Raw genomic sequence first — 24,482 nt, 5'->3', positions numbered from 1 at the left:
GCTTTCGTGTACCGCCTGACAGCATTAGCATGTCTATAGAAAATCGATAATAATAATTATTATGTAAACGAGCTTGTCATTACCGCGTACATGTTGTGTTTAAAGTAATTAATGCGATATTAATTAATTTTAAATCGCATTACCTCAAATTGTGTTTTGGTAAAATGCTCGTGGCTGATGAGATCAAAGCTTTGTCGTGTTTGTGGAAAATTTTAATGATTTTGTGGAACTTTTTAATGGGAAAGTATAGAAAATACTTAAATTACTTGGGGAGGATCCAAATACTCGTCTGCTGTGAGCATAGGTAATAGATTTCTGTTTCTAACAGCATAATATTGCGTTTTTAAACCTTCTAGGCTCTAGCCTTGAGCCTTCGGCCTTCCCTATGTTTTCATATATGTATATGAACCCCTCAAGCAATTTTTATTGGTTACCTTATCTCCAAGATAGACGTAAGCTACATTTAAAAACTTATAAAATTTACAAAACTTGAAAGCAGTGATTCAGTTCAGAATTCAGATATATGTAAAATTTGTTGCCTTGCAACGGACATTACGTAAACACGAAATTATTTTTAAACTCATAAATATATTATTAACCAATAAGCTCCCTAATTACATGTTTTTCTTGGAACAACGCCGCGTATTTATACATGGGTAATTAAAATAATATTTTGGTAACAAAAATATGTTTGTGTTTATTCTCCGCAAATCAATCAGTGGAAAGTAGTTGATAATTTGTTTATTCAACTGTTTAAAAAACAAACTTATGGCTTCTTTAAACAGCTCATAAAATTATCTTATTGACTTCTAATTTCTGATGAAATGAAAAGTAAAAGAGACGACTTGATTAAACTGATCCATGTCTTCTTACTATGATAAGTAGGTAACTTCAGATTGATGCACGGATTCTACACAACTTTCTGTATGATCGTTATAGAAGTTAGGAAACTTCAGGGTTTTTTTTTAATTCGTCATGTCTGTCATGAACGTTGTTTAGCTAAGCCTTTGAGGAAAACGTCCGACTCGAATACAAAGTAACAAAGAGTGTGATGCAACTATATCGCTTTAAATCTTGAAAAATATACATAGTTCAGAATTTGGTAACATGCACTTTCCCAAAGTTTCTTTATCCACATGACATCAATTATTTTGTCGGAACGCTTGAAAACACGTCAAAATGTCTATTTTTAGTAACACGCGATCTCTCACCCGCGCCCTAAAATTCGTATGTGTTTACAAGAATGTCCAAATAACCTGGTTTATTTTGGAAAGGAGAAAATTTTATGGGCCTCTTGAAAGTATATTAAATGGATATTATAACATAATCAGAATAAGATGCGCTATGCATTAATGGTCCTTCGAGCCAGCTCCTAATGAAATGTGATATGGCTTTATTATACAGTAGGCAAAATATAAGTTATTGTGTTGTTGTTGTGTCCTTTGTTAGGTTTCAAGACGAATCCTGAACGAAGCCTAACAAGCTGGCTAAAAACGGCTAGGTATTGAATAATAGTGATTCTTAATACTCGGCGTGAATTGAATTGACTCCGAACTCGGAGATCCACATGTTATTGTGCGTGAGATTCGACTCCTATCTTAATATATGTAAAATGCGTGATATGAATAAAAAATCTTCTCTTTATTAACCTATAATCAAATGTATATGTATAACAGTTGACTAAATGCTTACGGGGTAAAAGAATAGACCTCTCTAATGCAGGACTAAGCTTTTACCGACGCTAGACGCTTATGTAATTATATTTTTTTAAACTATACAAATAGAACAAATACATCGACTATATGCAGATTGTACTGTCTCAGAGAGAAACTGAAGTTATCACTTTATTCACGTGTACATGTTTAGGCTTTTCCGCAGACAAGCAGGCGCGCACTAAGTGACCTTTTAATGGTTTATTAGACGGAAAATAAGGCAGTAATAAGATTTTTTTTAAGCTATTTAGCTTACCGTACAAAAACATTTACAGATATTTGTGTTGTTATAACCTTGAACGGTTTTTATACATTATAAATGGATATTGATCAATTGATAGTTGGAATCAAGAAATATTGTTTGGAAGGTGAGGTCATGATATTTGTTAAGTGGTCAATGGTCATTAAAGGTTAGGGAAGAATAATTTAAGAACAAAATAGATCTGCACACTTGAAGAAAAATATAAGTTTTCTTTGACCCGCATAGTCTGAAAGTTTTGAAGTAAAAAAGCAAAAGATGTTGACAAAAATAAACTAGAAGTTACTGTAAACACAAAAACAATAAAAATATAACTTTATTAACTTACTTTTGACTAAGCGTTTCTGAAAGATAACCAATAGTTAATCACTTTTTCATAGTAATGTAAAAAAATACGCTAAATTTTAATTAAAATAAATGTTTCGAATCCAATGTGGCAATAGATAACGCAAATGCGTTTGAGATAAGGTGCCTATAATATCCTACTCAAACTCAAAACTCCAACTCAAACATTTATTTATTCAATTAGACTTCTTCTAGAAGCACTTTTGAAACGTCAATACATATTTTTAACATTTACCACCGATTCGGAAAGCAGTATCTACGGAGAACCGGCAAGAAACTCCATAGTTGCTCTTTTATATACAGCTGCTATTTTTTTAGGTCCACAAATTAATAGGCAATTGCAAACTACCTTTTTCCATAAATTTTGGATATCTAAAGATACTCTGCGTTATAGGAGAAGAGACAAAACATGTTGGAAAGGAATTTATTAACAAAAATCTCGATGGCCAGATCCAAGCATCGGCTTCTCTCTTTTCAACACAAGTGTGGTGATCGCAATAACATGCAAATATGTGTGAACCTTTATTCTTAACACATTCTTCATAGGACAGAAAATATTCCGTATGATGTGTATCTTTACTTTGAAATAATACTCGAACAAAAATATGGTTAGTCACGTCTCTAAATGATAACTAAACGATGTTAGACGTTTTTATTTTCAATTCTAGTGCTCCACGGTTCTTCTAGCCATCTTTTTTACAGTTTCTATATAGTTTCCTGTACTAAAGATTTCATAGGGGTTGCAGTCTTGGATTTAACAAATTTAATAAATGTCCAGTGAAGCGGCGAATGTATTGTTTGTAATATTAGTAATAATTAGTATGAATAGTGAATACAACCTTGCAATGAATTTTCTTTATCCTTTATTTTGTAGATATGTATCACAAACGAAATATCAAATAAGTAAAAGGTCGCCATAGATAATATGAACGTGACTAGAAACAACCCCAGGGTTGCCACTCGTTTAAATATTTTTTTTTTTGCATTTAAATATTTTATAACAATGACACTTAGCGACATGAATGGGCACGATTTTCGTCTGAAACAAATGAATTGAAGTGACCTTCATCTTTTCGCACGTTACACACTTGACCTTGTGGGGTAGGTATTATGCATGATTATTGCCTTGCGTCGAAGCCTGTAACAATTTGCGCGAAATTGTTATTACATTTTAATATTTTGGTGGAACAAAAGATTGAAGGCCTTAGTAAATTTGTGTTCTGATAGGAGGTAGGGTTGTCGAATACGCAGAAACTGAAAAAATTATGCTCGTTAATATTTTTGCCATGATGTTAAATGATTTGTGCGATGTAAATTAGTAATTACTTATTGATTAAATTATAATGCACTAATTTCTGAAGGACCACGTTTTTTACAATTACAAACGTTACGTAGGGAAAAAAATAACATTGTGTACGTATTTCAAGTAGACAGTCACTATGTATTTCAGTAGTTAGTAAATATATTGATGAAATTTATAAAGTAGCCAATTAAATCAGAAAAAACACGTACTCATATTATTATTAGAAATACATAGTTACTATGATAACTTATACATTATATTATTATTTCGAAGCCATTTACAAACAATTATGGTAATTGTGCTATGAATTGCTATCACTCAGTTGAACCGTTTAGCCTAAATAAGTCAAGCGTCGTTTAAACTTTAAACGTGGTTTTATTATGAAGTACGTACTCTTTTTGTGTTCGGGAGCTGTATTACAAAATGTTTCGTTCAATATTTACATTTGAAACACCGTCTGTGTTTATTTTTTATTATGTTGTTTAAATTGAGAAAATATAAATATAATTTTGTTGAAACATAGAAATACAGAACACAGAATCTATATTACCTTCTTTACATACAAAATACTTGACCTTCTCAATGTAATACTCGTTGATCGTTCAATATAATATAGTATAAGTGCCAAGTTTTAAAGCCAAAAAATTTTAAGAAAAAAAATATTTTTACTCACGTTAACAGATCACAATCATTGTTTCGTCCTAAAAAGACGAAAATTTCTACAGGCACATAACCTCGACCGTAAAATGAAGCGTGTCAAGGCCGTGCCGTTGCCCGCCGAAAGTGAAAACTCCTGCGCATCGGGACTGCAGGCCCTACTGCCGACTGCGTTGGTGATAGGGTTGCCGTATTGATGTTTATTTTTTATATTTTAAACCCAAGCTCAAATCTTTCAGTAAGACTTCTTCTAGAAGCACTTTTGAATCGTAATAATATAGTTTTACCATTATATTGTTAATTACTAGAGAAAATAAGATTATACTTGTGAGTTGACTAAGGTTAGGTTTGTTTTTAAATGATAAATTCTTACAATTTGTAAAGTACCTTAAACAGAACCGTTTTATAAGAATGCTCTTCCAAATCTACTGTCGTAAAGACATTTATGAGGAACGTTAGAAGATGTTGAACTGAAGTGAAATTTGAAGATTTCTATTGTCTAAATAAACCTATTAAATATTTAATTTTTAAAAGAAGGCTAAATCGAAGAGATAGCTCGAACATAATATGAATCAAATACACGAAAAAGGGCTTACATAGCTTAATAAAACATGGGTAAACAACAAATACAATAAGTAGGTACACATAAACGGACACTGTGGTATAAAATTACTTATCGATCTCTAGGTGTTCCGTCGCATTTCTTTTGAAAACAAACCGGATAAAAAGGTCATGGAAAGTATGTCGGTGGCAGGTTTACATTCGGTAGAAATACATGGTTTGCATTCTTTAAACTTATGGAGTAAGGTTTTATGGACTTAATATCGGTCAAGCGAATACTGGGCAATAGTCAGTCTTGTGTTATGTGGATTTATTATGGCTATGTGTACGGTAACTTCGAAAAGGGTGGGTAATCGGGTATGATTGAAAATATGTAATAAATTTATTCGGCGGTAATAATAAATATATACCTACATATTATAATGATATTTAATAAAACTAAAGGCAGAGCAAATATATAAAGTACTATAACTCCTCAAAATATGAGTAATTTATATCCCTTTTAAGTTTATATCTATTTCCTGATTTATAAGATGACACTGGATGACACACAATAATTTCTCAAAGTGTTGCAATAAATAGCGTGATAAAATTTTATGCAATAATAAATGTATTTCTATAATAGTTCTAAAACTTATAGCACAAAACTTCTATTTGTAAATTACAAGCTCTGATAAATAAGTTAAAACGACAAAAGCGACAACACTTCCACTATAATTGAGGAAAATATAGGAAGCTGTATCAAGCTTGTAAAATAATCGAATAAGATTTTTACTCTTCATTTTTAATGATAGCAGCGATGCTGACATCCTCCAGTTCACTCATCCCTGTTTCACAAAAGCTTGATATCAGATTTAGATATTTCAAGACTTCCACAAAGAATTTCTGCTCTTTCATATTATTTATTTATGTATCGTCCTAACTTCGTTACGTGATAAACACCGATAAGCGGTCGATGACTTTGAAATGGAGTTATTTTTTTGTTATTCATATTTTTGTTAGCTATACTATGGTACAGTTGTATGTGAGATATGAATAGATAGGGTCTGTCCTTGCTTCCCTTTTATATGATCAAATATAGCAATCATAAAGTTTACCTTTTGCTTGTTTAGGTTTTGTCTCTTTACGAAAGCCACTTTTAGGAAAAGTTTTATATTATGTATAATCATAAGTATATTCTACATTCAAAAGACCAATTGAAGTTTAATCAGTTTCTAACTCGAATATCTTCCCTTCAAAGAATCATAGGTAAATGATACCTGTTAATTATCTTAATTCTTAGTACACTAGTCGAAATCAAATGCTTTATGTAAGAGGCATTTATGAATTCGCAAGCCTTAAAATATAAGTAAAAACTGACGAATTTTATACAGCTTTAAAGTTTTATTTAAATTCATGAAGATAAACTGTTTCCGCCTGAATCAGAAGTTCGATATTACTTTACAGGATGTCAAATACAGTTTCATAATAAAACATTTCACAAAGTTTTTAAATCTTAAATTCACTGATTTGGTTTGCAAGTAATATCATCATAGTTACGTGTTGATGTTCATAAAGTAGTTGACATCATGGTATAAGAGCTAATAATCCTCCCAAGTTCACATTCACACAATTTATTGCTTGTACTGAAATGCATCAAGACATAAATATAAATTGCATTTTAGCAAAACAGAAAATGATTCACATTTCATACATTATCAGATAAATTTAGACCGAGATACCTGCAATGCAGTTTGATAAAGATTTGCTATTTTTATAGGACAATGTCCTCCTGGCTTTTGCTCACATTTTCATCTGACTTCAAAAAAGAGGACATATATTCTATGAGGACGAACTATTTTTTTATCTGTTATCCAACTGAACTTACAACTATGTTACTCTTGTTTTTTAAATGGCAAGCCAATACCTTTATTAAATATATACCTTTCCTTTGGTCCCATTTAAATTTCATCCAGTTCTATTTACTTTTTTGTTAAAAAAATATTTATAAACATACACACATTAAAAAGAATTCAATTTAATTTCAAACTCTGGCAGTATCTACTAACCTATGTTTACTTCACAAGTTTTTTAATTGCTTGATACTTAAAACTTCCTTTGTATCCAGATAATAGGTAGCGTCCCCGTGCCAAATTTCTTCCCGATCCTATCAGTCGTTTTTGTCTGAAATCTTATATATAAAAATGAATCGCAAAATGTGTTGGTAAGCGCATAACTCGAGAACGGCTGAACCGATTTCGATAATTCTTTTTTTATTATATTCCTTGAAGTACGAGGATGGTTTTTATGTAGAGAAAACGTAAATATGTACCACGGGCGAAGCCGGGGCGGACCGCTAGTACTTAATAATAATAAGGATCCATTAATCGAATCATTAATCATCTATCCACATAAACTTTCGTTTTTACAATGATGAACATGAACAATGAACATAAAATAGTTGGAAGTAGGCTTTTTTCTACCGAGCTTTTGCCACCGCATGAATATTTGCAAAACTCTCTGCTAAGAAGGCTTTTTGTTTATTCTTGTTTAATATTATTAGAATATTCGTGTTCAAAGGTGTTTCTTTCAAACTCAAACTCATCAATTTATTTTTTCAATTAAACTTCTAAGAACACTTTTCTAAGCATAACATAGTTTTAGAGCCGTTTTCTCAATGCAATGACTTCAAAAACAAAAGATATTTCTTTCCAAATAGAATTAGGGCGCTTGTGCACTACAAGGAATTTTACTGTCCGGCATTCCGATTTTTTACGGTTCGGTGTGGCATGAAAAAACCGATGAATTGCTTGTGCACCTGTCCGTCTTTACTCGGATCAGTGCGGTACAGTTCAAGGAAGTTTGGCGGTATAATGCTATCATAAATGATTGTTTTTGCATTTTACAAGAAACGAGTAAAAAATATAGAAGGTGAAATATTATATTACTTCGTTATAATAAAAAGTAAAGTTCCGTAAGAGATTTAAAATGCGTGTTTCACTTATTTATTTTAATCGGTGACGAAGAGCTAAAGCTATTCCCACTTGAACTTTAACTTACCAACACTTACTTAGATAATAATTATAGGTCAATGCTTGGTCAATGTATATAAAATAACAATACCGACTTCTCAAATCTCATTGCCAACTAAAAGAAAGTAAAACAAGAGCTTGCTTTCAATTGGCATATGCAGTAAAAACAGTAAAATCCAAGCAAGTGGGCATTCGAAAACAATTATACCTACAGCGACTCGTAGACACAAAAAACCATCCGGAATAGGGAAAAGTAAAATGTCGGACAGTAAAATTACGTATAGTGCACAAGCTAGTATATAGATTAATGGCGTGCCATACCGGACCGTAAAAAATCGGAATGCCGGACCGTAAAATTCCTTGTAGTGGACAAACGCCCTTAGTTCAGGATCATATTTCCTGATCAAAAAGTGTTCCTTTGCCAAACGAATTACGTACCTACTCAAATTACTTTAGGATAATCTTCTTTATCAATCGAACTGCTAATTCAGCTGTATTTCCCAGCATTGCTCAAATTACAACAGGGTTATATTCATGCCAATCGAACTGCTTCATTCAGAACTCTCTTCTATTCCAGACAGTGATAATGCACGACCCGGATGGTGATGGGGAGCCGGCGCACCACGCGCGCCGCCCCATGAACGCATTTCTGATATTCTGCAAACGACACCGTAGCGTGGTGCGCGACAAGTACCCGAATTTGGAGAACAGGTAAAGAATGGTTTGTAAAAGTAATAGATAGGAAACAGAAGAGAAGAAGTGTCTAGAATAGTCAAGAAATATGAGTTTACCTAAAAGTATTCATTCTTAATTAAATAATAAATATACAAATAAATTACACAAATTCTGGTCAAATCAGTCAGAATGTAAAACCAGTTTCGTAATATGCAATGTATAAATTCTATGTTTACAAAATTATTCACTATGATCAATTTTAAGTTTAGTAGATAGTTTACAAACAAGTTTTTGTGTTTTTGAGTGTCGTTTATTTGGGTTAGATTCTTGTTGTTCTTGAGAAATAAAAATATTAAAGCTTACTGCACATTTTTACAGATCAATAACCAAAATTCTCGGCGAGTGGTGGGCCAACTTGGACAAGGAGGAGAAAGCTTGCTACACAGGTCTTGCTAAACAGGTACACATTAACATTGTTCAATATAGTCTCTGTATTGAAGACAAGTTTATATATTAATTAATTGTATCTTTTGTCTCTTTTTTAGTACAAAGACGCGTTCTTTAGCGCGAATCCCGATTTCAAATGGTACAAGTTGCCCGCCCCGCCGTTGCGCACGCTCTCCTCTCGGCCGCGGGACTCCACCGACAAGCACGAGGCCCCCAACAATGACTATCACGATCACGAGTACGAGAAGACAAACAATAATTCTACAAAAATAGACTTCAATAAGAAAACCAACCATAACACTCACGACAGTGAACCGAAACCCCTCTCGATGTTCACGCCCGGCAAACTCGCCGACGAAGCTCAAATGGGGGGATTAAGCAGCCTCCTCACGCCTAAGACTGAAAATACAACTCCAAACCCCTACTACTCACCCCCTTCCTTTAAGTTCAACACGATCTCAAATTCGACGGAATACAGATCTCATAATGTAATAGAAAAACCCAAAATTCAGGGAGAAGATAGTATACGTGAACTCCAGAACGCTTTAACGGAAACCACTAAGATGTTCGAGGACGAGTTCGAAGCGGGGAAAGAGCATACGTTCAATTACAACCACACTGAACCTCCAAACGACCAATTCACTAACCAAGATGTGATAGACCAAATAGTCGATAAGCGTTTTTCAAAAGACGACGATAGCAGGAATTGGTCGGACGATGAGAAGAATTCTAAATCGGGACGAACGTGCAAGGGCAAGCGTTACCAAGAGTTCATGGCGGTTGGAGGGCTTCTCGTGAACAAGCGGCCGAGGAGGGACTATCCCGATAGAATGGAGGAAGTCTACAACGCTACCTGTAGTTGGGATCAAGGCTACATACAAGAAGAAATAGTCACTGACACTTCGAAATCGAACACTACAATCGATACGTCGACTGAAAGCGAAAAAACTGATACAGTCGAAGCGTCCGAACCAGACAATAATCTAAACAAAACATTCAAAGCTGCCGATTTCGACTTGGACGCGAAAATCAAAGCGCTGCCGTCGCTCAGCCTCGAGAAGTTCCAGCAGAAGAAACGTGAGAATAAACGTAAGAAGAAAACGATCAATTTGAAACCTAAAGCGCTGGAATCGTCGCAGATAATCAACTCCGTGCCGCGGCCTCTTATGGACGAGCGGCGGGAGATGGCTGAACATTGGCGCGAGCAAGTCATCGGCAGTCAGAAACGCAAGCCAAGGAAAATAAGCATCACAAGACTCGAAATCAACAGTTTAGTGTCCAACGATATGAACGGGGGCAACAAGATTAGCCCTGAAATAAAGATCGCAACAGAAGCACTGAATACAGTGGTGCAGAACATGGATATGTGCAATCGTTCCCCGCACAGTGTGGACCTGTTCGCGCTGGCCACGCTCGCGGAGGTCGCAGCGAACACTTCTAAAATAGAAGAGACCACTAAAGTCGCCAAAGTGTGCGAGGACCCTTCCACGGTATAAAATACCGGCCTAGCCTTAAAAAGATATTCCAAAAATTATTTACTTTATAATCAGAAAATATTTATATATAAATCTACTTTTACATTGTACGCATAAAGAGTAATTGTACACTTTTAATGGTAGTTTTTATAAACTAGATATAGACTTTATTTATACTAAATAGAAGAACTATATGTATACTTAGAGGTAGGCTGCGATATCCTGCTTTTTAGGAAGAGATAAGGGTGATAGTTAGTTGTCACTGAAATAAAACAAGGCATAATGTATTTTTATGTGTATAAAAAAATAAAATTAAAAAAAATACGGTATACAGCATGTTTTCGATCGCCAATTACTGAAAGAGCTTGCTGTATCCGGCCATTCATCACAATAATTTTTTAAATGCCAAAAATAAGTCATCATAAATATAAAGTAAACCTCAGTATGTATAAAGTTAGAATATCCAGATCGCCTTAATGTTTTAGACGATAATGAATCTAAGACACATGCATAGACTGCATTGCATTTTTAAAATGATTTTATTGAAAAATGCAAAAGTGCAATTTTAATGTACACTATTTTTATATATATTGGTAACATTTACCCCTTTAGTTTTATTATTGTGGTTAACAATTACACGAAAATTTTAATGTATTTCTTGATCCTGTAATTTTTCACATATGGTAACACATCGAGATTGTTGATTTATCCAAATATCAATTAAAGGTGATATTACCAGGAATAAAAACAATCACATTTACGAGTGAAACTCGTTACGTATATAACTTGTGATAATTTTTATTTAGTTTTAGTTTGAAAAAAAAACAAGTGTTTTTTCGTTTTATTTATCTGTTTTTCAAACACTCGTTAATGTATCAAGGTATATTTTTAATCTAAAAAAATTACTTTAACTAAGTAATGTCCCAATTAGGTACCTGAATTATATCGAAAATTTATATAGAATTCGCGCCTTTTTCCAACATCGTTATCATCAAATTTTAAATTGTCTTTTATATTTATACCACATTTAATTTTAATGATTTGTGGAACAGTGTTTCTCAAATTTTAGTTGTTTGTTTTTATTTCGAAATGGATTTAACGGCTTCTGTGATGTTCTATTTTGATTAACAGAAGTTTAAACGGTGCGTAGCTTTCGTTTGCAGGTCTAGTCTAGTATAGTATTTTAAAGGATAAATAACGAGTACTAAATTCTAAAGTGCACTTATATTATTTAAAGTTACAAACGATGACACAAGCCATAATGTGACATGCTCATCCAAAGACCAAATGTATGTAGTATATAGAAGCTAGGTAGTAGTTTTTATTATTGTATATTATGTTGAAATAAAGTATTTACTATATATATATCCATCTATTTTACATATAAAGTAGTGATAGCGTATCGGCATTCCAAAATGTCTAAAATTGTATCTGCAAGTAAAAAGTTTTGTTTGTTTTTCAACTATATATATTTGATCATGATGATTTAATGTTGTCATAATTATGTTAATATGTTTATGCATTGTTAGATTTTCTTGTAATTTAGCGAGCTTTCGATGGTTCCTTGATGAGATTTTATAAGCGCATGGGGGCTTAGTGAATTTTTAAATCGTATATACCCGTATTCTGTACACAGTAATAAATTTTTGTTTGCCTTGGAAAGTCAGAGCCTTATATTGAATGGATAGGTACTAGGTAGTGTTAAGATACCAATGGGGCCATGCCGAGGAAGGAATAAGGCATAGTATTGTATATTATCATTTACATCCTTTACATTTTATACATTTTCTATAATATGGTGAGCTTATATATTTTTAAAGTGTTATAGAAAATATGGTGCTGTCAGATCTGCGTTATGTTGATAAGAGTTTTAATAACAAATATTTATAGTAATAGTTGTCGATGATGCACTGATTACACTTACTGATTGGTTTTTAATTATTTTCTATTTATTTTAACCGCATTTTATCGGCTTCCGGTTTTATAATATTATGTATTGCAAACAAAATAATTGATTTTAGCGCTTTGGTGTACACTATATATTATGCGTGTTATTATTTTATTTATCGCAACAGATTTTAATGAAATATATATTTTTTTAATACCCGACGCATCATCGTCAACCATTGTTATATCACCTTTTCTTAAAAAGAATTCCTATCCGAAAGGAATTGGTGATCGTTATTGTTAGTCAAGTAAAGATTTTATCTTATTTTTAAGATCGCAAATTATTTAGTGCTGTGAGTCTATAAATTTTAGTTACGTTGTTAAAGCAGGATTAAAGTTCAGCACAAATTTGCGTGTTACTCATTTATCTATGTATATTGTATAATATAAAAGGAATATAAGGTGGGGGAAAGTCGATGTGGTTTGAGAAACACTGGTCTTTGTTTAGGGCATAATAAGTCAGCACCCAAAGTGTTAAGTTGGCTCCCAAAGTATTTTGTTAAATGTTTTGTTACAAGCAAGTGCGGTTAATTAAATACTTTTATTGTAGTAATAAAGTTTATTCATATTAACAGTATTTTCTTTTATTTTCCTTTTGTCCCATAGAAATCCTAAATAAACAACTACAATTATGCTGGTAGTCACATTTAAAACAGAGAGCAGCTGAACTGATGTTAATTAAATTTAGCAGTGATATTATTAGACTAGCTTTCCGCCTGCGGCTTCGCCCGCGTTTTCAAAAAAAAACCCGCATAGTTCCCGTTCCCGTGGGATTTCCGGGATAAAACCTAGCCTATGTCACTCAGAAATGATGTAGCTTTCCAACAGTGAAAGAATTTTTCAAATCTGCCAAGTAGTTTCGGAGCCTATTCAATTCATACAAACAAACAAAAAATCAAACCTTTCCTCTTTATAATATTTGTATAGATATACTATCTGTGCCCCGCGGTTCCTCCCGCATTGCTCCGCTCCCGTTGGTCTTTAGCCTTCCTCGATAATTGATGGGCTATCTAATTACCGAAATAATTTTTCAAATCGGACCAGTAGTTCCTGAGATTTTCAACAAACAAACAAACTCTTCAGCTTTATAATATTAGCACAGAATATTAGTATAGATACGAGTATAACAGATATAAGCTGTTAATTTTATTCGTGAAAACAATGCTGAAAAGCATGTTTTCTTAATCGTCTTGAGTGAACAGCAAGTAAAGATTTAGTATGGCAATAGGCAACCTTGTAGTCATAAATTTTAGTTCCATTGCTACTTGCAAGCCCCTTGGGCAAATTGCAATATCATGATATAGAAATTTTGTGCTTTTAATGAAAATTCATTAAATCCAAAATGGAAGTAGGTAATATCTACCTACAAGCAAAGCCTACAAGATTAACAATTTTTACTTAATAGTTCATTTTATCAAACTTCGTGCTACAACAATAAGATCACAAATAAGATAGTATACAAGGCTATGACAAAAAACTACAGCTACTGCAGCTACTTTCCATAAAAAAAAAACATATCTGTCACAAATGACAATTGCACGTTATCAATCTGACAGTGACACTAGATGTCGTTTGCAGTTTGCACTTTGCAGATTGTCGGTGTTTGCAAATTTTGCATGCATTTTGCTAGTTTACATTTTTCAACAACAAAATTGTTCAAATATTGTTTACAGAGCTAAACAATATTAAATTATATGATTCACAAAGTGTATACTATTCCTTCCTACAAATCTGGATGAAGATAAAATGATTGCGGCGTCAGAACCTCTGGTAAATACAGTTTTATATAATAATTCTTCTATTTTTTTATTAAAATTTAATATTCATGTATGAATTGGCAATTATTTCACTAAAAAAAGCACGCATATATATCAAGACTAGAGAAATGTGCTTTACTTTCTGCAATAAACATTGCATTTTCTTTGATGCAATTATTGATTTTTCTAAACCAATACGAATTTTACTTATCAATTTAAGGAGTTTGTGCCGCACGGTCGGACTGTCCTGGCAAAGCATCCTGGAAAGATTTACAACAAGGGCCACAATGTGTCTTTGTCAGAAAGCACATTGCTGTATAAGTTAACAAATGTCGCCATAAAAGACGATAGTGTTGCAGACCACAAAGATGAAGAAGAACAAGAATGGTGGACGATCAGAGAAGTGTACTACAAGGCAAAAGGTAAATTCCATGAGAACTTTACACTTTTACAGCGTTAAATCCTTACTTATATCATAAGTGTGAAAATGTCTTTGTTTGTCTAAACAGCAATGGTTTTGTCGCAACGACAAGCCTATTTGTGACTAAATAATATAGTAAAGAGGCTAGAGAGTGATAAGGTACATTTTATTGCAGTGAAACATTTCATTCCTATGGGAATTTTTCTTTGACCATGTGGGTGAAGCCACAGGTGGTTTGCTAGTTTCTTTACCTTTAAAATTGTAAAGTAAAGATATAGTATTTGTTCACTTGGAAGTTTATTTTGATAAAAGCTGGTAAAAACTACAAGTAACAGTTTTATTGTTAGTCTCTATATATAAAACTCAAAGGTGACTGATATAGTGATCTATCAACGCACAGCCCAAACCACTGGACGTATCGGGCTGAAATTTGGCATGCAGGTAGATGTTAGGACGTAGGCCTCCGCCAAGAAAGAATTTCCCGAAATTCTTGCGAGAACGGGGAAAAACAGGGATGCACGTACAAAGTCGTGGGCGGAAGCTAGTTATTTTATATTACTTATGTACTTTGCATGGCAATTTTTCCCACCTATAGTTTTCTGAGCAAACTAATATTTAAAACCCGTCCGATTAGGGCCCTTCTGGCCTCCTCCACTCACGCGACAGCCCAAGCCGAGGTTCGAGATCCCCGTGGCGGGGGGACGCCCTTGCGCATGTCGCTACCAGGGTGAAACTTCAGTTCGCCCACACGTCCGCGTTAAAATGTAGAAACCCTTCTGGCTAACATTGAGAAACACCACACAAAAAAAAAATTTAAAAATGTGTAATCATGATAGTTAATATAAAAAATATTGTTTCTAAGAAAATATGTTAACATCTAGATATATGTATATATGTATTTGCGACATTATTAAGTTATAAGTAATATTATTATCTAATCTAATATTATAAAGAAAAGATTAGTTTTTTTTCTTTGTTTGCAACTAATAAGCTCGAATATATTGAAGTCATTTGAATAATTCTTTCACAGTCACTTAAAATACTCCTAACATTGCATGCACTACGAAAGCTAATACTTTAAGAATAAAACAAAGTACTTACTATGATTTCAGAATACATAGCTGCGTTCCAAAAGAGAAGCAACGGTTTATTGTCTTATTGTTTACATATTTATGCCACAATATGTGTTCTTTTATTTTAAAAAATAAATTATAATACTTCAATTAGAATAAGAAAGTTTATTTAGGTTATACTTTGTCCTCTTGATGCAACAACATGATAGACTTATTTTCGTTCGAAAACTATTATTTAGTTTTCGTAATTTCTGGTTTCTACAAAAGTTTGTTTAGTTTGCTACAATTCATCACAACACTACTAAACTTAGACTAAAAAATTGCATAGGTAGTTTTCTTTACTTAATTAACTCGAAACATATACTAAGATTTATGTACACATATTTTTATTAAATTTTTATTAATTAGCTGTGTGAAGCCATGGCAGAGCGATAGTTTTAAATAAATCAACCAACAACCAAAATCACTTCATAGACTTTAATTTTCAATACATCATTCCCAATTTCAGAGGCAGAAGACATAGAGCCAGAATCCTCTAAAGAGTCAAAATACGATTTTGATTCGTTTCGACCTCCGAGTCGACTCAAAACTGACTTCAATATATCCATCAAGTCGGAACTCATGAGCGGGCTAAAGAAAGACGAACCTGGTCCTTCCAGAGCTGGCAGTGCGAATAGCTCCAGTAATATGTCCAAAAAATTTAACCTAAATAGCGCACAAACAACACAATCAAACAAGAAACCTCTTAATCCAAAAACAGACTGTTATTATGAAGAAGAATTGTATGTGAAGGGGTGTACTGCTGTATGGTCTAAAGGTAAGATTTAGGTTAATAGTTCTCTACTACTACTAAAACACAAGATTGGTTCAGACATTTTTTTAAGCTATTGCATAGCTTCTATCGCGGGCCTTGAGTGCGGGGACCGAATCCAGAAATTCCGTAACGAAAAAACCTCACGCTCCCCACTCCGACGGGCACGGAGGTGTGGCTTGAAGGCATAGCATGCAATAGCTTTACCGCGGCAGTCCCCGAATGCCACAGATTTTTTTTTTATTTTACAATGAAAATTCACAATTATTTAATTATGAAGAATTCATTACATCTATACATATAATAAATCTGTAGAAGGGTCAATTCTGTACATTGAAAATATTGAAAAAATAAATAGCAGGGGGTGTTACTGGATCGATACCGAACCCAAATATGTGATTAAAAATTTTTTGTCTGTCTGTCTGTCTGTCTGTCTGTATGTGAAGACATCACGGGAAAACTAACGGTTCGATTTCGATGAAACTTGGTATAATTATACCTTATTATCCTGGGCGTAAAATAGGATACTTTTTATCCTGAAAAAATACGAAGAAAAAAAATAATCTTAATTTTTCAGTTTTATCCATAGACATTGTTCTGTAGAACAGCGAACACACGTTGGGTATTATTATAGGCCTAGCCGTATTTGAGTCCAATAGATATTTATAAGATGTTACTGTCAGAGTTACTCAAAATGGAGAAATAAAACCATCCACGCGAAGACCGACATTCGCGCGGACGGAGTCGCGGGCGGAAGCTAGTATCAAATATAATTGGAATGTAAAAACTTAAGTTTAAATGAATGAAAAGGTTTTAAGTTTGATATCAAGGATTTTACAGTTAACGTTTTTTCCTTACCACGTTTTTTAAATTAGCAACATGTTATTTTAACAGTTAAGAGAAATATGTTACTAATGATTTCAATGTTATAGATATATATTTTTCTTATATAATAGGACTGATCTCAACACCTGGTTCAAAAACATCAGCCTCTGAACAACGAGAAACCATAGCTTGTTACACCATGGACAATCCCATCAAACACGCCGCATTCGCAGACTTTCACATAGACATAAACAACACTATGCTCATAGACGCACTGAATTCACAAATAGGCGATTCCAAGAAAAACATAAAGATAGAAGACAATACAGAACACATAAAAAGCAAAACTATGCCATCAATATTACTTGTAGACAACAAATGCATGAGGGTATATGCTATGGATGGCAGAGAATATATAACCAGCATACCTTTCCAAGTCAAAAAAGTATGGCCCATGAAATACGGAGTGCTTCTCGAAAAGGAAACACCGCCTATTCTACATAATTCCACATTGCCAGTATCGTTTTCTAAACTAAATGAATCTCATAATAGTTCCTTTTCGAGGTCTAGAACATTCAAACAGTCGCAAATGAGCGCAAAATTGCGGGCAGAATCCATATCTGGATATGATCCAGACTGTCCATTACCCACATGCTTTTCTCTCAGCCATCCGTTAGATGAAGTCACACCGATACTAATGAAATCGCCCTCACAAGGTTTACAATACTATAATGATGGCGATTTGCAAATAATATTTGTCAGTTCGAAGCCCAGTATCATACTGCTATATGATTGGAAGTTAGGAACGCATTCGTTATGGAAATTACGAAGAGCATTACGGGATGAATGTCTAGCTATGTGCTCGAACATGAATTCGACTGTGTTCAGCCAGTCAGTTGATTTCGTAAACAGTCCAATGCAAAGTATGGGAAAATCTATGAACAGTTGGACTGGCAGCCCTTTCCACTCCAAAAAGGGACCTTTAACGCCAACCAGATCGAGACAGAATAGTCCTATGGCTAATATATTTCACCAGCAAGGGTTATCACCACACGCGTCTATCGGCCAGGCTAGTTCTACATCGATGTTAGCAAATACGATGATACAAAATCCTCCATCACTACCCTTATACCCCGATGTGTGTATTGACCACATATTCACAGATAGTCAAGTTATACGCCGCGATCCCATAGAGAATCCCAAAGATATAAAGGCGTTTCTACACACAGACTTGGTTGGTCATAATTATCTATGCTTTATGGTAAAAGTGGAGGGGGTGAGCAAATTACAAATAATGCGGTTGAAGAAATCTCATAGTCACGGACAGACGTCTAAAACAAACATAATAGTAGGTTGGGTTTCGTCCGTAATGGCCAAAGACGCAGTGGTGTTGGAGCATTTGAAAATGATGGCATTGATTGACGAAATGGGAAATATTATTCTGCAGTCTGGAAACAATTTTGTTGGCAAGGTGGGAGTAGTTAAAATTATTTTTATGCGATTTTGGCTTTGAATTTGTTATTTATGTGCATTTCTAATTGTTTCAACGTTTTAAAATTGGTTTCAATGAATATTCTACAGTATGCAATTGATATTATCACCTTACTGCTTCTTCATCCTTTCTATTCACTTCCGCGCTAAATAAAACAGTACCTTATACATATTATCATAAAGTCTATTTTCCAATGACCAAATATTTCTCAAAATTTCAGGTCCATGTAGGCGGAGTGCTCGCTAGATTAATAGACTCCCCTTACACTAAGCGATCGACTTTCCAGTCACCATTTCCTCGCCGAAGTAGTCTGTTACCGACTAGATGTGATAATACGACATTTGATGATTCAGCTCTGCATTTATTGTCGCCTGTACCTCACTCGTCAGTTTCTAGAATAGAGCAGAAGGAAACTATGGGTATGTTTGATGACTTTAAAAAAAATTGCAAATAAAGTTTTTTCGGTTGCTGCATTTGCTTTCTAAAACTCAATTTATGAAAAAATCTGCTTGAGATTCCGTTAAATTTCGGCCTGATATAAATTATAATTTAGTTTTTTTTTTATATGGTCAAGATATTTTTTGACCGTTTAATTTGATACCTATCATTTTTTTTTCTCTTTGAAGTACATATTGTGTCTGATTCTACTTCATACTAATATTATAAATGCGAAAGTTTGTGAGGATAGATGTATGGATGTTCGTTTTATTAGGGTTCCGTAGTCGGACAAGGAACCCTTATAAGATCGTTCAGTCCGTCCGTCCTAGTTTGTCACAACTCACAGCACAATATCTTCTACGTTTATTACAATGAAATTTGGATTTGAATTTTTACTTATGTCGTTCCGTTAAGGGCACCCGGGTATCCGCGGGCTCTGCGACGCGGCCGGCAACCGGCTGAGCGTGATGTTTGGCGCCGGGCAGCTGTACCGCGTGTCGCTGCCGCCGCCCGCGTGCGCGCCGCTGCTCGCGCGCTGCACCGCCGCGCTCGCCACCGCGCTGCCGCCCGACCTCACCGTGCAGGTGAGCGTGACGTCACTGTACCGCGTGTCGCTGCCGCCGCCCGCGTGCGCGCCGCTGCTCGCGCGCTGCACCGCCGCGCTCGCCACCGCGCTGCCGCCCGACCTCACCGTGCAGGTGAGCGTGACGTCAGCCGCACTGTGACGTCACAGAGAAAAAATTAGATTGTGGTCCTTCGGGCCGGATCTGAACAAAGTTACGCTATGGATGACTCGCTAAAAATATCAGCAGCAATTTTTAGCAATTATTGATTTTATCAAGTGAAATTATATAACATACTAGATTTCCGCCCGCGGCTTCGCCCGCGTTTTCAAAGGAAAACCCGCATAGTTCATTGTAATCGGTTCTATACGTCAGGAAAAATACTACTATTTTTCCTGACGTATAGAAATTTTCCTGGCATATAGAAATTTCCCTGCCTTATAGAAATTTTGCTGCCTTATAGAAATTTTCCCGACGCATAGAAATTTTGCTGGCTTATAGAAATTTTCCTGACGTATAGAAATTTTCCTGGCTTCAAAAAATTTTCCTGACGTATAGAAATTTTACGGACTTATGGAAATTTTCCTGTCTTAAATTTTCCTTTCTCATGGAAATTTTCCTGGCGTATAGAAATTTTCCTTGTTTATACAAATTTTTCAGGCGTATAGAAATTTTCCGGCCTTATGGAAATTTTCCTTATCTATATTAATTTTCCCGACGTAAAGACATTTTCCTGCTTATGGAAATTTTCCTGTCTTATAAACATTTTCCTGACTTATACAAATTTTCCTTATCTATATAAATTTTCCTGACGTATAGAAATTTTCCGGACTTATGGAAATTTTCCTGTCTTAAATTTTCCCGACTTATGGAAATTTTCCTGACTTATAAAAATTTTTCCTGACATCGTAATTTTTCTGTAAATCGAAATTTCCCTAACTATTGTTAAAATCATTTTTCTAATCTTCCTAAAATTGGAAATTTTTACGACTGATAAAAGTAAACCCGCAACTTCCTTCCGCGTACCGCGTACGACATTGGGGCCTTCAAGAAAAGAGCTTATTTGTCCATAAAAGGCCGGCAAAGCACCTGTAACACTTCTAGTGTTACAAGTGTTTATGGGCGGTGGTGACCACTTAACATCAGGTGGCCCACCTGCTCCTTTGCTTGCTCTGACATAAAAAAACACCCACCTATTCCCATCCACATCCCGTACGCTATGCTCTCTATCCACAGGCCGCGCGTGCGTAGAATGGCTCAGTATCTGCATAGCTAGCGAACGTATAAACTCGCCCGGTCGTTGGGCGCTTTCACCAGGGCCCTGGAATTATGGAATTATTATTAATTTCATGAACAATATCATCATCATCATTATTATTGAAAACAATATTCATATATTTTTCTTTGTAAAAAAAAATAAATAAAAAATATGCACATAAGTACAAATCATTCTTTACGTGTTTTTCTCCTCTCCAGGTTATCATCAAATGGTACGGCATACGAAACGCACCCGGCTCACAGGATCTAACACCAGACCAAGAATGGGATATGTTCCTTAACCTAATGCTCTCGCTAATTGGATACGACGTAGATAAATCCCAAAAACTAACAGATGAAGAAGTGGAAGTCGCCACCAAAAAGCAAAGAACGTCCAGCGACGGCACTCAAGACGATTGGGACTATTTATTGAACTCCAAACTGCACAAAGTGATCGGCCTGCCCTTATCAAATATGCTGAACTTACCGCTACTGCAAAGCGAAGAGAAAGACCAAAAAGTCGATATAGACAAACCGATGGAATTTAATGCCAACTCCCTCTTGTTTCCGTACACAGTGCACGTGTTTTATACATTCCATTTGCTATATGAAGATTTCAAATTAAACACTCTACTGGGGAGCGATTTGAAACACCTATCCACGTTTTTATATCGCATCGCTAGAGATTTATGTTTGGAGAAATACATCGATCATTATTGGCTGGATTTTCCAGCGGAATTCTGTTATGCTGGCGAATGTGAGTCCCATCTATGTGAGGAGGTGTTGAAGAAATTGGTTCAACCTAATTATTTTAATGCGCAACCGCCAAGTATATTTGGGTATTTGGACTCGCTGATGAAGGACATCGACGATGGATACTACCCATATATGCCGCAAGTCAATGATCTGTCCCGGGATATTATTGAGGTACGTGTTTATTGTTTAACTACATAATTTAATATCATGTTATAGAAATCGCGTTGAGTATGAATATTGATAATATACATTCTACACCTAAACTAAGGTATGCACACATTTGACGAGTGTTCCGATAGGACTAAAAACTCTTCGTTGTATTCTGCACTAAACTGATCAAAATAGTTACTAGAGCTAAAAAATCTTAATCACTCATTTTTTGCGTGTATTCTGTATTTACACGTCTATACGTGCAGATACTGTGCGCGGGGGGTTGCGGGCGCGGTGCGGGGGTGCGGTCCGTGTGCGCGGGCGAGGGCGCGCCGGCCAGCAGCACGCCGCGCGCGCCGCACCCCGCCGGCGCCGCGCCGCACTGCCGCGCCGTTACGCTGGCCTGCCATAGGGGTACGTGTTTACAGTGACTAGATTTCGAAAGACAAACCCGCATAGTTCCCGTTCCTGTAGGATTTCCAGGATAAAAAGTAGCCTATTATTCTTGGTCTTCCTTATTCTGGGTCTTCAGCTACCAAATTTCATTGTAATCGGTCAAAGAGTAACAAACCATCCGTCCTCATAAACTTATAAGTAATCTTATGTGTAAACGCCGGCGTACGAATGAAATACGATATACTCACACATACTCAGGTGAGTGGGAGTGGTGAGGTGAGGTACGTATCTGCCGTTCTCTTCGAGCGACACGCTGACGTGTGAGTGAGGTAAATATCCACAGTGCCGTATGAACGACAAGCTGACTTGTGAGTGGGGTAAATATCCACAGTGACGTGTGAAAATTAGAAAGAAAGAAAGAAAGTTTATTAAAAATTACAACGTTAAAAATCTACAATAGTAATATATTCACATGTAACTAAATGCTTAATACATAATATGTTAAACTGATTTTTGCTCAGCATTTACAGCAAGTGATAAAGAATAGAATGTTTTTAGATTTTCCTCCACCTCTACATTAAAACAACCCCTAAATTAATATCACAAATAATCCCAATCGCCAGGTATAAGCCTACGCGACGTTGACAACCTTCCCCCAGCGGTGGGGCTGATGCTGATAACCATATTCAGTAGATGCAAAGCGGACCCGCCCGTGGACTGGCCGCTAGAGGCTTATAGACTGGCCATGAGGGAGGATCTGGCTTTGCAGGCGGAAATCGCTGAGACGATTAAGTCTACGGATGAGTATATGGAATGTGAGTATAATACTTTTTAATTGCGTCTCTAACTCTGGGATTATGTATGTTTTATTTATTTTCGTTGTGTCTTACGTTTCTTGGAGTGAGTCACCAGTATGTTTAACTTAGTGTTGAAGTTGTGTGTTAAATTGGTATTCGTTTCCAGGTCAGCTCTAAAATATATGTAAAAATTTAATGTTAAAAATAAACCAAACGTAGATTAATACTTATGGCGATTTTAGCAGACGATTAAAGTCAATTCTCGGGAATATTCTTCTTTTTCTGCAAATTTATAAAATATTCTTCTAAAGATAAGCCATCTTTACTGGCCAATCATTAAGCAATATTTTAAACACTAGCTAGCACTTCAATACATTTTACCGCGTTACATTAATATGTATTATATATTTATCCTCTACCTTAGGTGGCCTGGAAGAAATCGCTTTTCAGCGATAAGGTCACCTTTTGTACTTTACCTCGCATCCATACAAATATATCTATATTGTACATTGTAATGTTAAATGGTGTGGTACAATAAATGGTTAATTAAATAAATAAATTTTACGTATAATCTTATTTCCAGCCTTAGCCCTCGAAGTGTTAGAGAAAGAAACAGCATACTCGCAACAGATCAATCCCATGGAGGCGCCTCAACCAACAACCACTAAAACTAATGAAGACGAGGCCACTGGCATGGAGCATATGAACACTAAATTGTTGCGTTTGCTATATCCGAGGGATCATAGGTGAGGATTTAGACCTTAGGTCTATGGGAATAGGGGTTATTTTTGAAAAATATTATATTGAGAATGATTTTCATATGAATTGGCACTTATTTATGTGTGAATAGGGGCTATTTTTTGAAAAAATTGTGATTTTTTTTTTTCAAATCAACACGTAGCAGCAAAGTTGAAAGGCTATGTGAACAAAAGCTGACAATCGGACAAATATTTCAGAGTATGTTTCTGATATTACACAAAAACCCCAGCGCCCGATTAAAATTTAACTTAAAAATACCTAACATACGATAAATTAACATAGAAAGCTGTTAATAAACTTAAAAAACTTATTTCAGAATGGATGAAGTGTACAGCCTCCTGCAATCGTCGATACCAGTGACGATACATTTATTGCAAAGGCCTGAGATATCGGATCACGACTTTATTGAAGAACAAGAGAAGTATTTGTATGCGATGGGAACAAGGACTATGGCTTTGCCGGTTGGAAGGTATTATTTTAGTCGATATAAAAAGCTCTTTTTTGATGTATTTTTATATGTAATTCAAAACTTTTTTTTAAAGAATATAATAAAAGTTTTTAGCAAATAATTTTTGTGGTATCTACTAAACATAAG

The 24,482-nt window shown here is 35.1% G+C and overlaps 2 protein-coding genes across 2 annotated transcripts in view; both read left to right on the top strand.

The window, feature by feature from the left end:
* Positions 1–12,966, top strand: part of bbx (bobby sox) — a 31,867-nt gene extending 18,901 nt beyond the window's left edge. Inside the window, exons 2-4 of the mRNA XM_089697655.1 lie at positions 8,426–8,559; positions 8,902–8,983; positions 9,069–12,966. Of these exons, the coding sequence (XP_089553781.1) occupies positions 8,435–8,559; positions 8,902–8,983; positions 9,069–10,466 (1,605 nt within the window). The 5' untranslated portion in view covers positions 8,426–8,434 and the 3' untranslated portion in view covers positions 10,467–12,966. The remainder of the gene's footprint in view (positions 1–8,425; positions 8,560–8,901; positions 8,984–9,068) is intronic.
* Positions 12,967–13,978: 1,012 nt separating this feature from the next.
* Positions 13,979–24,482, top strand: part of shtd (anaphase promoting complex subunit 1) — a 37,617-nt gene continuing 27,113 nt past the window's right edge. Inside the window, exons 1-11 of the mRNA XM_089697672.1 lie at positions 13,979–14,162; positions 14,370–14,571; positions 16,152–16,460; positions 17,411–18,750; positions 18,992–19,190; positions 19,624–19,793; positions 21,249–21,956; positions 22,202–22,349; positions 22,955–23,146; positions 23,712–23,874; positions 24,204–24,356. Coding sequence (XP_089553798.1) covers positions 14,139–14,162; positions 14,370–14,571; positions 16,152–16,460; positions 17,411–18,750; positions 18,992–19,190; positions 19,624–19,793; positions 21,249–21,956; positions 22,202–22,349; positions 22,955–23,146; positions 23,712–23,874; positions 24,204–24,356 — 3,608 coding nt within the window. The 5' untranslated portion in view covers positions 13,979–14,138. The remainder of the gene's footprint in view (positions 14,163–14,369; positions 14,572–16,151; positions 16,461–17,410; positions 18,751–18,991; positions 19,191–19,623; positions 19,794–21,248; positions 21,957–22,201; positions 22,350–22,954; positions 23,147–23,711; positions 23,875–24,203; positions 24,357–24,482) is intronic.

The sequence above is a fragment of the Colias philodice genome, chromosome 7 (genome assembly GCF_061535455.1).
Source record: "Colias philodice isolate Cphi_HAF_F1 chromosome 7, ilColPhil1 Martin Lab GWU primary, whole genome shotgun sequence".
In the NCBI taxonomy this organism is placed as follows: domain Eukaryota; kingdom Metazoa; phylum Arthropoda; class Insecta; order Lepidoptera; family Pieridae; genus Colias; species Colias philodice.
The sequence above is the reverse complement of the archived record's forward strand: the minus strand, read 5'-3'. Positions and strand labels throughout refer to the sequence as shown.